The sequence below is a fragment of the Ammospiza caudacuta genome, chromosome 2 (assembly GCF_027887145.1).
Source record: "Ammospiza caudacuta isolate bAmmCau1 chromosome 2, bAmmCau1.pri, whole genome shotgun sequence".
Taxonomy (NCBI): Eukaryota; Metazoa; Chordata; class Aves; order Passeriformes; family Passerellidae; genus Ammospiza; species Ammospiza caudacuta.
Window position 1 is genome coordinate 45,370,044 of NC_080594.1, and position 14,883 is coordinate 45,384,926.

The 14,883-nt window shown below is 40.0% G+C and overlaps 1 protein-coding gene across 1 annotated transcript; it reads right to left on the minus strand.

Moving 5' to 3' along the window:
• Positions 1–330: 330 nt before the first annotated feature.
• Positions 331–14,047, minus strand: DCUN1D5 (defective in cullin neddylation 1 domain containing 5). Its single transcript, XM_058824666.1, has 8 exons — positions 13,709–14,047; positions 11,039–11,121; positions 8,475–8,545; positions 7,981–8,072; positions 3,090–3,198; positions 2,891–2,995; positions 2,080–2,182; positions 331–657 (listed from the first exon to the last, which is right to left on the minus strand). Exons 1-8 carry the CDS (start codon positions 13,786–13,788, stop codon positions 602–604), a joined length of 699 nt encoding a protein of 232 aa, XP_058680649.1. The 5' UTR covers positions 13,789–14,047; the 3' UTR covers positions 331–601.
• Positions 14,048–14,883: the final 836 nt, after the last annotated feature.

The following is a 14,883-nucleotide window of genomic DNA, read 5'->3' on the forward strand; positions in this document are numbered from 1 at the left end:
GCCATGCCACTGGGTGGGAAATAGACAAAGAAATAAAAAACAATAGCAGGAGTTTAAGGCCTTTATCTCCACGAGGAGCTGAAAACTGTGGCACAACCCATGATCAATACTTACTACATAAATTAGCACACTCCCACCCAGGGCTTCCAAAATCAGCCATTCTTTCTAACATCTGCCACACAGACAATCACACCAACAGCAAGCAAGAGCGCCAATTAAGCATTTTAAGGTCTTCAAAAATTCATAGCAAAGGGCACTTCTGAGAAAGATATCTTATAGATTTGGTTTTAAAAATAGACACCACACTCACATTCAAGGGACATCCTTCACTTTTAGGCCTTTGTCACAAATCTGAATCTTTATTGTTCTGAAAGAAATGCTATAAACATAAGACTCAAAACAAGAACTCCAACTTTCAGTCTCAGAAGAGGTGTGGTTCAATGCCCATAGCACATGTAACAAGAAAGTCTCCTTAAAAAAGGAAAAAAAAATTACTGTAAAGTCTTTCTTATGAATGAAAATGCAATCCTTTGTTTTTCTCATTACTTTGTGTACAGGCGGGCACCAAAAAAAAACTCTTGCATTTTCTTTTGAATTCTTGCTATGACGCTTGACGAACTTTCTGCCATTCAACAAATTCATCCAGAAGTACGGGCCCTGCAGACAGACAAAACTTGGAGTTATAATGGGCAATGTCTTTCAAACATTTTCAGTATGAGGGTTTAAAACTACTGTTCTAGGAAACATCCATGGCAATCCCATGGTAAAATACTCATAGATTAGTACAATCATTCCAATCCAAGGATGACAAAAAGTGCAAAAAACCCCCATTTTATGGAAAAAATTGTTCCCGATATCTGACAGGTGGAGTGAACAGAATGGAAGGCATAAAAATAATCTTACATATGTTGCAAACAGCACAACTAATTCCTTCTTTCCTAAGTTTTCAAAATTGTGAACAATTACAACATGGACCAATAGGACTTAGGCAATTCAGTCATAGCATGACTGACTACCAGCCAGGTGGAAAGTTCAGCCCCAAATACCAGCAAGTAGGCAAAAATTGTTAAGCTATGGTTTATTATATATGGTTTATTATATATTAGTACAAAATGAGAGTTCGCTGTTTATAATTCTACTTGCAAGTCTACAGTTGCATGCAGCAAGCACCTTCACTAGATTCTCACTGAATACAAGCTGGCTCAAGTAAATCATCATACTATTTACATACTATACCCCTGACAAACAAGTAGGAAAAATTAATAACTGCAGCTTGAAGGTGGATGGTTGTAAGGTTTTCGGCTGTTTAGGCTTGTAAGGTTTTCTGTGAGCTGTTTAGGTGGCCTGGAAAGGCCCAGAGATGGCCTTGAAGAGCCCGGCGCTTCAAAGGACGAGGAGAGACTTCTGATCTTGTCTCGGTCTTGGTGTTTATTAATTGTTTATCTAAAAGATTTTCTTTCAGCCCGACAGAGGTCTGCACAGCAAGTCAGCCATGGGCACAGTCCCGCAAGCCCCTGGGCGGTCACTTATCTTTATACCCGAAGTTACGTGTACAATATTTATCATTTCTCCCCAATACCTTCTACCCTTATTAACCAGTGCACTTCTAGTAATAACCAATCCCAAAGTGCCACCACCACCACAGAAGATGGAGGCCAAGAAGAAGAAGAAGAAGGACAGGACACACCCCAATTCCTCCATCTTACTTCTTTAGACCCCCCTGTACCAAAATCCTAAACCCTGTGTTTTACACTTTAACTAACTTATCCCTTCACCATTCACCCAGTGAATTCCTCCCAGTCCACATACAAGTGTCATCTCCTGTGTAGGATTAAAGCCCTGCCACCAGACACTTCTGGCAGCATTCCAGGACTCCCGAGCCCCCCAAGGGTGGTCTCGGCCTCTCTGCACCTCCATCCTGAGGTGCTGAGATCCCACAGATGGTTATCAGGGCTTTTGTATTCATTGTTGGAAAAAAACCCAAACCTTACAGTATTGTTTCTGCAATAGAAATTCATTTTATGCAATTTTAAAATTCTCTGCTAATATTTGAATAAGCAAAACATTAAGAATACTTACATGCACCATCTTCATCGTAGTTGCTAAGATCTGCATGGACAGTTCTGCTGAACTCTAGTACATTGTACCACTGATCCTTGTTCATAACTCTATACTTCGATTGCTAGGAAAAGTAATTTCAAAATATTAAAATGTCAAGTGGCATTTGGTACTCCTGCACCGCGTTTATCTTTTTATCGTCAATGAGTTCCTAACAAACTATTTAATAGGTAACAATGGCTATTACTTACTTGATTTTCTATTTTAAAAAATACTACACATGAACATATTTTGTAGTTATGAAACAACATGAAATGATTTCTTGGAAGATCAGAACAGAATCAAACTCCCCAAAACCTGGAAATCAGTTAAGTTACCCCTCTAAGCTTCAAAAACTGTTATATTTTTGCCTAGTCCTAAAGTGGGGCATATCTAGCTGAGATGTATTTTCAGAATGAACTATTAAAAAAAATTTAAAAATCTTATTTTCTCCAGGGTACAATACATTATGATCATAAGGACATAAAAATCAAACTTGAAATGCAGTGCAGATGCAGCTGAATAGACTAATGGGGTTCTACTACTTACTTTCAAGTTTATATTTAGGAGTAAAACCCAGACGGAATTTTAGCTGTCTTTGATAAGAAAAGGGGCTGGGGCATAGAGAGGAAGAAAAGGATTTTGATGCATACAAGAACATTACTGTTTCATAAGCACATTGAGCAAGGTAAAGGGAGCAATACAGATACATTTTTGAATTACAAAACCACAATATTCTCACAGAACAGTTCAACTACTATGCCAACATTCAAAAAGTCAAGGAAACTTGTACCTCCAGGTATTGATAAAATACTGAAAACAGTGGCCAAGTTCTTCCGAGCAGAAGAGCTAACATGGACTTTGCAGTATCAATATCAAGACTTCGCTGGTCTTTTTCCTAAGGTTGAATAAAGAAAGCACAGAAACCAATCAAGTACAAGCTTGTTGAATAAATAAAAGTAAGAACTTGCCTAACATTTCAGCAGTCTTACCCTTGCAAAATCAAAGGCGTATCTGTAGATATTCTTGAAGGATGAAATGTCATTCAACTGTGACCGTAAGAAGTCAAATTTACTCTGCAATTTTTCTGTACAGTCACACCTTAAAAAAAAAAAAAAAAAAAAACAAAAAACCAAAACATTAGGAGTTCAAAACACAACAGCAGGCAACAACAAAAAAAAAAGCCAGCAAACACAAAAACCTGAAATTGTCACAGCACAATCATTAGATATACAGGAGTAATACTGTGAAACTGACTTGAAGAATCTTGAACATGCTCAATATTTGCAGCTCACTGAAATGAATGCTGGCTTCTGTAAGCAAGTTTTTAATTTTAAATATATCAGCAACATACTATGAAGTGCATGCTTCACATTTCAAATAATAGTCTTTTAATTCCAAACTCTGTAATCTATATTCACACCCAGCAGTATCTTATCTTCCAATCACTATGAATGTTTGAAGACAACATCATTCAGTGAGCATTAAGGGGTAAAATCCAGCTGTAAATAATGGGAAAATGTAAACCCTAAACACGTAGTTTTCAAGTGTGTGTTTACAACTGGCAGGATTGAGCAGGCACTCTGCAAAACATACTAGTCTGCTCATGTTTTATGACTTATAAATGCAAACTCTGATAAAACATTAATCACCTGATTAACAGTCAGTAACTATTCAACCGAAAAACCAAAGGCTCTATGAGAACATACAGGTCCACTAGTCAACAGGATAAAGCTTTGGCAAAAATAACCCCTTGGCAGAAAGATCTCCTTGTACTTTACTCAGCAAGGAAATAGAAAATGGGTCAGATTCACCAACAATGCCAAAGGAGAATGCAATTTAACTTTGCTAATCCTCCAGAAAATATTCACTCAATAGAACAGTTATAACAGGACATTCTATTCTTATAAAAGCTGCCATGACTAAAAAAGAATAAATTAAAAAATCTGCCTTGCCTTGTATCCTTCATGAAGAAGCATACTTTCAGAAAAGCAGCTGTACATAAATACTTCCTCTGGTCACATGTCCCCCTTTTAGCAGCCTGCCTCTCAGAGAATACATTTGCACCTCTAACAGCTCCACATGGACTTGTCACACAGGCCTCCAGCAAGGGCTGCTGGGCTTTGATGCTCTACTTTGCCCACAGCTGATACTTCCCATTCCTCAGATCTGCCAGCCCGTGTGTGCACAGCTGTCTGTCAGTCTGTCTCAGTAGCAATTCCAACTGATGCAACCTTTTATTATTTCTTGTACCTAGCAGCATCTACCTAAAGCAGCACTAAGTCCTAGCCAACACTGGTGTTAAATAAATAAAACTATTAGCTAATTAGGCTACATATTCAGATGACAACTAGTATATTCTGTGATAAACCATATAACAAATTGAAAAGATCTCTTGTTAAATGAGATTTTATTTTTTGTTACATTTACTAAATTACTTTTTTTGTCTTCAGCCATTGAATTGGTCTGTATTCTACTATTTAACCCTTAAAATGGTATTATGCTATGGTAGAAAGGCGTTGTGTTTTTTATTCATATCTCTTCTACTGTTCAAAGCTTCCTATTTCTACCAGAATGTTCTACATATTTGAGGACAAATCTACCTATTTAATCTACCTAAATGCTCAAGTTTTAAGTGTACTAGTGACATATAAAATATTTATAGTGGGTTTATCACACATTGTTAAATATAACTTGATAGACTATTTACCATATCATGGGTAAACTCAAATTTCAGTATCTTTAAATTTCTGGCAAACTACTTAGTTAAAATTGTTCAAATAATCATAAGTCTAAGTGCAAAGTAAAATGCCAGCTATTGTATACAATACTATTGGCTATGTGTATTTTAATACCCAATTTATTCTTTTGAAAAAGTTGGTATGAAAATGAGCAATAATTAAATATCACGACTCCTAAGCAATTTATTATCAGTGCATTTATAACAAAAAGCCAAATGGATCATGCTCAGACCAGCACCAACCTCTGGATCCTGACACACAGACATATTTTGGTTAAAGCTGTTTAAGGCATTTCTGTACCCAGCAACTGACCTTCCTCCCAAAAATAGGCAAGGAGTTGTCAAACTCCTCTTTTACAAAGGCACAGCTGCCTGTGTGGCTGCACCATAAAACAGACAACTGAGGTCACCCATACTTGGAATAAGATTCCTAATAAGCAGAACAACCTTCTCATTAGCACAAGTGAATTAACACTAAACTCCTGTATAGACACTAGAAAAAGATGCAATTTCCCAAACTGTCTTTACTGAAAGACAGCACTGAATAGTGTTACCTCAAGATTAACAAAATTAGACATTAGCTTACTACATTCTCTTCTCATCCCTATGTCACATTTTTAACAAAACTCAAATTAGCACCACAAACTGAATGTACTTTAATTTCTGTTTAGATAGAGAGATCATCTGAGGCACAGCTAACACAGACAAATTGATGATTCATTAACTCCTACTCAGATAGTCCAATGTTTTATATTTCATAGCTATTCATATATACTTGTCTTTTACTAAAAGGAAAAATCAGTAAGATGTTTACAAACACTAAACCAAAAGCATTTAAGGTTATTATATACATTTCATCCTAAGAAGGATGAAATAATCGGCCTAGCAGAGGTACTTGATTCTGTCTGCCATGAAGAGAGCTTGCATATATACATACATATATATGTATATGCACACACACACACATACAGGGCAGAATTCACCCCACACCCCACCTACACAACATACTGGAAACCTCCCAGCCTAAGCTGCTTAGGTCTCATAAGATGATATTTAGGTTGAATTCACCTTCATTTTGACAGTATCTACCTCACTACACATTTATTTTTCTCATAAACAGCAAACCTCACCAGTGTATTACAAAACAACACGCAGAGAGAACGTCACTTCAAGATTCAGGCACCCAAATGCTGCCATTTAACTGTCAGGGATGTCCTAAGCTTCAGGTGTTGCCATTCATTCAAGCAACCTCTAAGAGCAATTGAGGTGACCAGTCATTAGGTCTTAGGGCAAACTGGATACTTCCCTAGGCTCCATTACACTGACTGGATCTCCAAAGATTGCAGTAAGAGTTTAAGAAATCCAGCTCTTGCACATAAACCAAACATTTAGGTATCTTACTATTGAGCTGAATCCCACCCAACACTGTTCATGCAATTATCTTGTGTAACATTTCACGTATCTTGAAATAAAGATTCTATACAGAAGTCTATGTGGAATACACTCTAGGGTTTTAATGCATTTCAATCTCATTTCTTCATGCAAAAATTAGAAAGAAAAGAAATAAGCTGTGTAAGCATGCAATAATATTTTATTAAGTGTAAAACCCTTTTCCTTCAAACTCCTTTCAGACTTTTCAAGAGAAAATAGATAATCCCATTCCAGATGGAATCCCATAATATAATCCTCCCTTTCTAGTAAGCAATAACAGCACAAGTCTACAGCTTTGTATTTTCTTTCATCATGGTTTAACCTCAGATGGCAGCTAAACATCACAGAACTGCTTGCTCACTCCCAGCCAAAGCCTGCACGTATTTTTTAGCCTATGGATCTTGAGTTGTGCTATGTGAGCATCTCTGCTTCACCCAGCTGCTCAGGCAGCTTTTTAGAGAGCAACAGGGGAAGCAAACATACACATCAACTGCTTTAGGCTCAGGCAAGCGCTCTCACCAGAAGTCTGTTTCTATGAAAACGCACAGCAGTACCCTATTTTCAGTATTAAACACATTTAGACTATAGCATGACCAGCTCTGTTCTGAAAAGAACCGGAAGACTTCCAGTCAGCAAATTATTAGTCTAAAACATGGGCTCTGAACAGGGGCCTGATTTCATACGTGTCCGTGCTTGCATTCTGTGAAACTGGCTAACTCTTAAAGCTTCTATTTGGGGGTAAGAATTAAATACTTCAGATAACTGACCAATACCCATTCACTGCATCTGAAAAATCAAGCACCCAGAATTTAATCTGTCACCCTGAACTTCAGGCAATTTAATAATTCCCACTCCTAATTTAATTTCTGGTGATAGTCACAAAATAATCAAGGCAACTGTCAGAAGCCTGATGCCAAATCAAGTAAGAGTTGAGAGTCAGTCCAGAGTCACTTACTCCAGAATTTTGAGTAACCAGAGGGTATATGCCTGATACAATTTCCCAAACCAATCCACAAGTGACAGGGAACTCTGCTCTAGCTGCAAGAGTAGTTCCCTATTTGTAATATTAAATGCAGTGTCATAACAAGACAGCCTTACAACACTAGGGTACCATAAGTAGTTCAACAAAGAATGAACAAAAAGTAACAACTGACTTAAGCCTCACAAAAAAAAACTGATTACTTTGATATAAGAAATAATCTCTTTAGGCAGAGCATTAACTAATCAAAAATCCAAATGCAAACAGAAAGAGCAAGAAGTTAACTTATAAATTGAAAAGGTGTTACTTAACCTAAGCATTAAGCATGGCTTCTGATGTGCATCTAATAAATAACACCAATAGCCAAAATTACTATCCAGTCGTCATCTATAAAGCTCAGAAATCAGTAAAATCTTTCCATAATATCAGTGCTGAGACATGCTTATGTGCATCTTCTGATCTACTTATTTATATCTGCTAACTACAATGGTATTTTAACATATTGTTGCAAGAAAAGGAAGCCATCAAAACCTGACTTAACAAGGTTTAGACAATAATTTAATCCTTTGAGTTAACTCAGATTAATTTTGCAGTTGTGGACCAAAACAAGAACTAAAAGACAGCTTTTTTTGTGTCTTATTTCCAACATACATGAAACAGAACAAGAATAGTTAAGTTACAGGTACAATTATAAAATTAGAACATTCTATTAGATATGTAAAAACACTCTTACTGTAATGAGGTCATTCCTTTTAACCATTCTTCCTTGGTAAAAAATCCCATGCTTTCAGCCTCTAGTTTCCAGGCTAAAACTAACATAATAATCTAGAGGAAACAAAAATAAAAATAAGGGGAGGAAAAGAAGTCAGTACATAACAAAAGGCTGATTTACTAATGTCCAAGAACAAAACTCTAAAGCATTCAAACATTCTAGCAATTGTGATACATGCTTAGTCTTCATATTTGTTACCACTAAAAAGTTCAGCTACATGCAATTTTTCCCTCACTTTCAATTTTTGAAAATTAAGTATTACTATAATAAACCCACCCAAAAAACCTCACACACCAGCCAAGTAAAACTGATGTATTCGGCTGAAATATCTTAGAGCAGCTCCTACAAGCAGGAAGATGAAAAACTGTCTGCTTAGTGGAGTTAAGAGTTATACACAGAATTTAACCTTATCGAATATCCCCTTAGGTGTTATTAGCACTATGAAAGAAACTTACATTTTCAGGTTCAACACCGATGTCTTCACAGAATTTTTCCATTCCTTCAGGGCCTACAACTTCATCAGGACCTTCAAAGCAAAAACCACACCAGAGTGAAAAATCCAAGTAACATTCACTGCTCATAAGAGTTATGAACAATAATTAGGCTATATTGCACCCAAAGTATTTCTAAAAACATTGAATTACACTATTAAGTAGCTTTTAAGCAAGACCTATTCTATCAAGTGCAATTGTGTAGACATGTATGTGCTACACCAGAATGTTTGTGCTGTGCACTGCCTCCCTATGATAGCAGATGAGTCATCTTAGTTTTGTATCCGAGTTCTCAAAAAACTCCATTGAGCTTCCTATTGACCAGCTCAACTCCAATAACTGTGGCACTCAATTGTTTTAAGACAATTTGGGTACTACTACTCTCTGCTGAAGTCACTTTATAAATAATGTTCTTAAAAAATTATTTCATCACCAACAAAAAAATTCTAATTCTGTCTGAGCTAGTATTGCACATATTATTCTTTCAATGGTGCTAACATTATGGGTTTACACTAACACAGAGAGTGAATCTACAAATAAAGTAAGATGAGTTTTACAATGCTGAGTAAAACAAACAAAGTGAAAACAATAAATTGAAGAAATGCTGAGCATGTTAGCCATATACAAAGAAAAAAAAAGGTTCAGGACCATAATGAAAACAAATTGATTAGGACCACAACAGTTAGCGTTATGCTGTCATTTCTCCATTTTAACAGCAAAATCTCTAAAATGCAGCAAAATAGTGCCTTTAAAGAGTGCATACAGACACTCCATGTCATTTGTTCCTCTAATCTCTCTGGCTTCAGTTATTTTGACTAAGCCTCCAAAAATGACTCCTACTGGGCAGCCAAATATTATTAAAAGGCCTGTCAACACAGTATTTGAATGCGTCCCGGATCACTACATTAACAGTTAATGAGTATGAACTAATGTAAAAGGCAAAGGTTTTAGCTTCCAAAACAACATACCACTTCACAACTTTTTGGCAAATTTTGCTACTTATAATAGGCAGAGTCCTTGACGAATCTGTCTCCACTTTATCTGCTGCCAGTGTAAGCAGAAGCCTCTTAAAGAGTTTGGATAATGTGCTTTGAATAACTACTCACTGTGAGGTAAGAACATCATCAATAAAACCTATTGAGAATGGCTACTTCTGCAGAAAAATAAAATCCAACTGACACTTAACATCATGAATACCTACCTCCTGAAAAATATTGCAAAGGACATTTTGCCTAGGTAAGCAAGGCCAAACAGTGTTAGATAGAAAATTCTTAAAAAACCCCAGCAAGTTATGAAGAGAAACACATACAAGGGTCCACTGGCAATGACAAGTAAAAGCTTGAATGAGTGTTTCTGGTCCAGAAATCATACATAAAACTCATACACTTAAATGTGTGTGTATAGTTTTATCTTTTAATAGAAGCATTTTAGCTTCTGTTGTATATAATTTAATTGGAATTCTAGCTCATGCTAGAAACGTGGCATTTTTTGATTGCCGGTTAACTAAAAGTATAACCTCCTACATTCAATTCTTGACTCAATAACAAAGCCAAAATTTATAGACATTAATTCTGAAGAATGTGCAAAGAAATTTATCACAAGAAAATTAACTTTGAATTATTATTTCCCTAGAAAAGACTCCACTCCAGAAGAGTATGCCTCAAATCTAAAGTATAGAGCAGATTACTATAAACAAGAGTAGTTCATTGGTGTGAAAAGACTGCAAGGAAAATATCAGTCTTGATAAATATACTCAAAACAACTGCTGGCAGATAAATCAGCAGCTCTCTCCATACTAAGATCTGACAATTATTGAGTTTTAATCACCAACCAGCTATGATGGACTTTAAGTAGTGACCAGACAAGAAATTAATAACGATTCAGAAATCCTGAATTCAGAAACCATAGAATTGGTAAATAAATAGCAGTGATATACACTGCATATTCACTTAAAGCAGCTATTTGATGGCAATTGTGAGTTGTTTGAAAGAGGCTACTTCAAATACTTCTGGAATGAAACATTGATATTTAGAATATAAAAAATATTAGTACAAATTCTCAGACGGAAAACCAGTATAAACCTCTATTATTTTGTTTTGTAAAACAGAAATCCAAGGAGCTTAAATCATGACCTATATCATTAGCCTTCCAATATGATCACAAAGAAGATATAGTTAGACACATAAGCATCAATCTGAATTATCTCTGAATGTCCTGACTTCTACTTGACAATTTCAAAGCAAGAAGTGAATCACTCAGTATATCCCAGCTCAACATTGTACTGCTCATATCTGTTGTTTCATTTTAAAGTTATAAAGCATAAACAAAAACAAGTAAAAAAAACAAATACCAAGAATGCAATAATAAAAGCTATCCTAATTCAAGTACACGTTATAAGGAAGCAAATACATGGACATATTTTTATGTCTACATCAGCATACAAAAAGCAAAACGCAAGTAATGTTTTATGTATTGCTTTATTTAAAACAAAATCATATAGTTTCGAACATGAATGCATTGCATATTACCTGCATATTCATAAAACCAAGCCAGGCACTTTTTGCTTGAAAAATGTTCCTCTCCACTTATTACTTTACCAGATGCTTGTGATCTGCAGTAGCAAATAGAAACACAGGGATGAACAGTGTTATTTTAATGACACATGTGAAAACCAGGAAAAATTAAATTACACAACATTTATTATGAATCTACTTAAATTGTTTAATGAGGTCAGTATACATCTAGAGTTATGCTGAATTTCATAAAAGGCAGCTGTGTCATCCTCAGCTGTTGGAAGATAAAATTACCTTTAGATTACAACCATCTCATAGCTCAATTTATTACAACTATTACTTTTCCTGAAATGCAGAAGTACTGTTATCTTGTAGATATTAAACAAAAGCCCCACACAGATGGCCAAAATATCACTCCTCAGTAATTCAAATGCCTCATTATTTATTTTTATTTATACATACAAGCATTTAATGTTAGGTCTCTAATAAGCAGCTTGATTTGCAAGAGTGCTGAACATGCACAGACCCCATTAAGGTCAACAGAAGCTGCAGAGTTTGACATATTTAAAAGTCAGGCTATTTATAGTTAACCATTCAAATCTGGGAAAAATACCCGGTCAATTGGTTTACATTATACATGTAATTAAGCATCTACAAATTCTATAGCTATTTGGTACGTATACCAGAATAGCAGTGTGCAATCTGTGGCAAGACTGAAGCTGCTCAGCACACAGAGCTTCCCCCATCATTGTTTTCATTATGTAACACACAACCCAGTTTGCCTAGGAAGTGAATTCTCTAATTCATCGTTCATTAACAGAACGCACAGAATTTCTTCCAGTAAAAACACCGACTACACAAAGGCACCTTCAGTCAGTAAGGAGTTGCAGCACCTTTTCAATGCATCCTCCTTTCAAACACAAATTACAGACTTTTTAAACAAGCTAAGGTTATTTCTAACAATGAGGCGAGAACTAATCATACGAGGCTTTAAAATTATGCAGCTCCCACATTGCAATTTTAAAATTAAAACGTCAAGCAGGAGAAGAATAGTTCAATTCTGAGAGGGATGAACAACTTTAACTCCCATGTATCATTTTTAGCTTCACTGTTAAAGAACACAACACTCTTAAGAAGAGGCATTCTGTGCTGAAAGCTAGAATTAAAGGAGTCCTACAAACATTCATCCGTCCATCCAACTGGCATGAGGAACTCAAGTCACCAGAAAGAGGCAGAGTCATATGGTGTGCTATTGCTTATTGGCTTTATCCAGATTAACATAGATCTATTTGTAATCACTGATTTTACTAAAGAATATTACCAATAACTTGTTGTGTAAGAACATAATGTCAAAAATGCTGGTGTATCTAGCATTTTCTGATCACCTAGCATGAACTCTGACTGACATCATAGTTTCTGCCCAACAACCAGCTCCCTGTAGAATCTGTGAGTTTTTTTCTTTTCCTAAGCTAAAAAAACACTAAGTAAAAAAAATTAAGATCCTGAATTTCCATTAACAGTGTTCTAGAAAGACAAACTGAAAGTGAACACATGCAAACAAGTGCTAAGATGAGCATGGAAACTGAAATTTGGTATTACAAACCAGAAAAACTTAGTTTTTAGAAGTATACAAAGTAAAGTATGAGAAAACAGAAGTGTTCCCTCTAAATATACCTTGAGGCAGAACCATGAGAGAGTAGAGTGGTACAGAGGATAATGCTGGCACAAGAAGAGATTTATAGGCAATGAATAACAGATTGAAACTGAAAGGTCATCAATGTCTACAAAAAATGAGCTCTGTAATGGTTACCCAAAATGAACAATCATAACAAAATAAGAGCCTGTGTACTTCTAAGCTCAAGTTTGGCCAGCCAACGAGAAAGGCCATACACCACAATTTTTTGCAATAGCCATTCCCGTAGCGTGGATTTCGCAAGTCCTTTGTATCCTCATGTCCTCAGGACGTTAGCCGTAACTACTGCTCTACTGGCATACTTAACAAGGTCTAATAGACGAAGCAGGCAGTTACTTCGGGGAAGCCACCCTGTAAGCTCCTGCTGCACCGCGCTAATGGTTTATCATTCTAACACCAACTTTTGAGTATCTCGGCATAAAGCGGTCTTTTTAGAGTAGTTAATGAACAAGATGCTTCCGACGCCTGTATTTATTCGAGAAACCTTTCCTGCTCTTGTTTTCCAGTGTGCTGACCAATCCTACCAATTTACTGCGAAAAAGCAAAAAAAAAAAAAAAAAAAAAAGAAGAAAAAAGGGGGAAAAAAAAGCAAAAAAAAAAAAAAAAAGAGGAAACGACGATTTAGCACGGAGCCTCTAAGCACCGGCAACCTTAAAGAGCGGAGAGCCGCCTACCCCAGCGAGATAGAACGAATATGGGCACAAATGCCAGAACTGGCCCTTGAGGCAGAGCCAAAGGCAAAGCCAGCCGGGAACGGGAGCCGTTCCGTGGCGTTTCTCGCCGAGGCGTGACCACGCCGCCGCTGCGGCCGCACGCCGAGCGAGCGCCGCACCTGCACCGGACGTGTCCCCCGGCACGGCCGCGGCACTGCCGGGCCCCACACGGCCCGCCCGCCGCCCCGGGGAGCCCCCCGGCCGCCGCAGCCCGGGGCCCGCAGCGGAGCGGCCCGGGACGTGCCCGCCGGCACCGGCCGCCGCCCCGCGAGACGGTACCTGCCGAGTTTACATTTCTTGAGGCCGGTGTCGTCCGCCGCCGCCGCCCCCGAGGACTTCCTCTTCTTCTTCACCGGCATCGTCCTGCCTCGGGGCGGGGCCGCCCCGCTGCCGGGGCCCGCAGCCGAGGCCCCCCCGGGCTCGCTTCCCCTGGCCGCCGCCGCCTCCCGAGACCGGCGGTGAGGAAACGAGGGGAGACCCCGTTCCTGCTGCTCCTCCCCAGCCCCACTGGGCGCTGCCGTCCCCCGCTCGCCGCGGGCAGACGCCGCCGCCGCTCCGTTCGCAGAAGCGGGTGTCGCGCCGGGGGCGGGAGCGAGCGCGGGCGGTATCGGCTGCGGAGAGAACGGCGAGAACGACCCGGACACAGACGGTGCCGGGCAGGAAGTGCTAGCGCCGCCGGGGCGGGGCCGCACCGGGACCCGCCCCCGGGAGGGCGGGGCTGCCGCGCGCGTTTCCCGGCCGGAGCGGGGCCCGCGCGCGTGCCGGTTACGGTTCGGCGTTTGCAGCGAAATAAACGGGGAAGCGCCAACCCCTCCAGTGCTTTGGAACCCGCGCGGTCACAGCCCACAGCCGGGGGGGAGCTGGGTGTCCGTCAGCGCCGGAGGCGGGCTCGGGGCTGGGACAGCCGCCTGCCGAGAGCCGCGAGCGGTGGCGGAGCTCAGGGGCAGCTGCTGGGCGGGACGCGAGGCGCTCCGTCCTTTTAGGGAGACTCTAGAGAAGCGGCCGGGATCGCTGAGCGGGGCGCGGATCGCTACGCCCGCACTGGCCCGCGAAACCACGGGCAGCCACAAGCCTGTGGTCCCGGTGGGCGTTCTGAGCATTCTCCCAGCACTCGCCGGGGCTGGGACCGCGGTCCCTCTCCGCCTTGCTGTACCGGGCACCACGGGCTCCCTAGCGGAGTGGGGCGGGGGCGAGGAAAACACCCCAGGTACTGCGGCGGCCGTGATGCAGCTGATGGCAGGCGAGCTGCTTCGGTGAACCCAGGGGAAGCCTGGCAGCAGATTGGGCCGGCCGAGGCCTGGGTGACTGCCGAGTGCTGCTGCCGTGCCAAGGAGCAGCGCTGCACCTTTTCCGCTCCGCCCGCTGCTCCAGCGCCGTCCCGCCCCGTTCCGCTGATTTCCGAGCGCGTCGAGCGCCGCCTCCCTGCCCCGCGCCACCCTCAGCTAGGCCGCCTG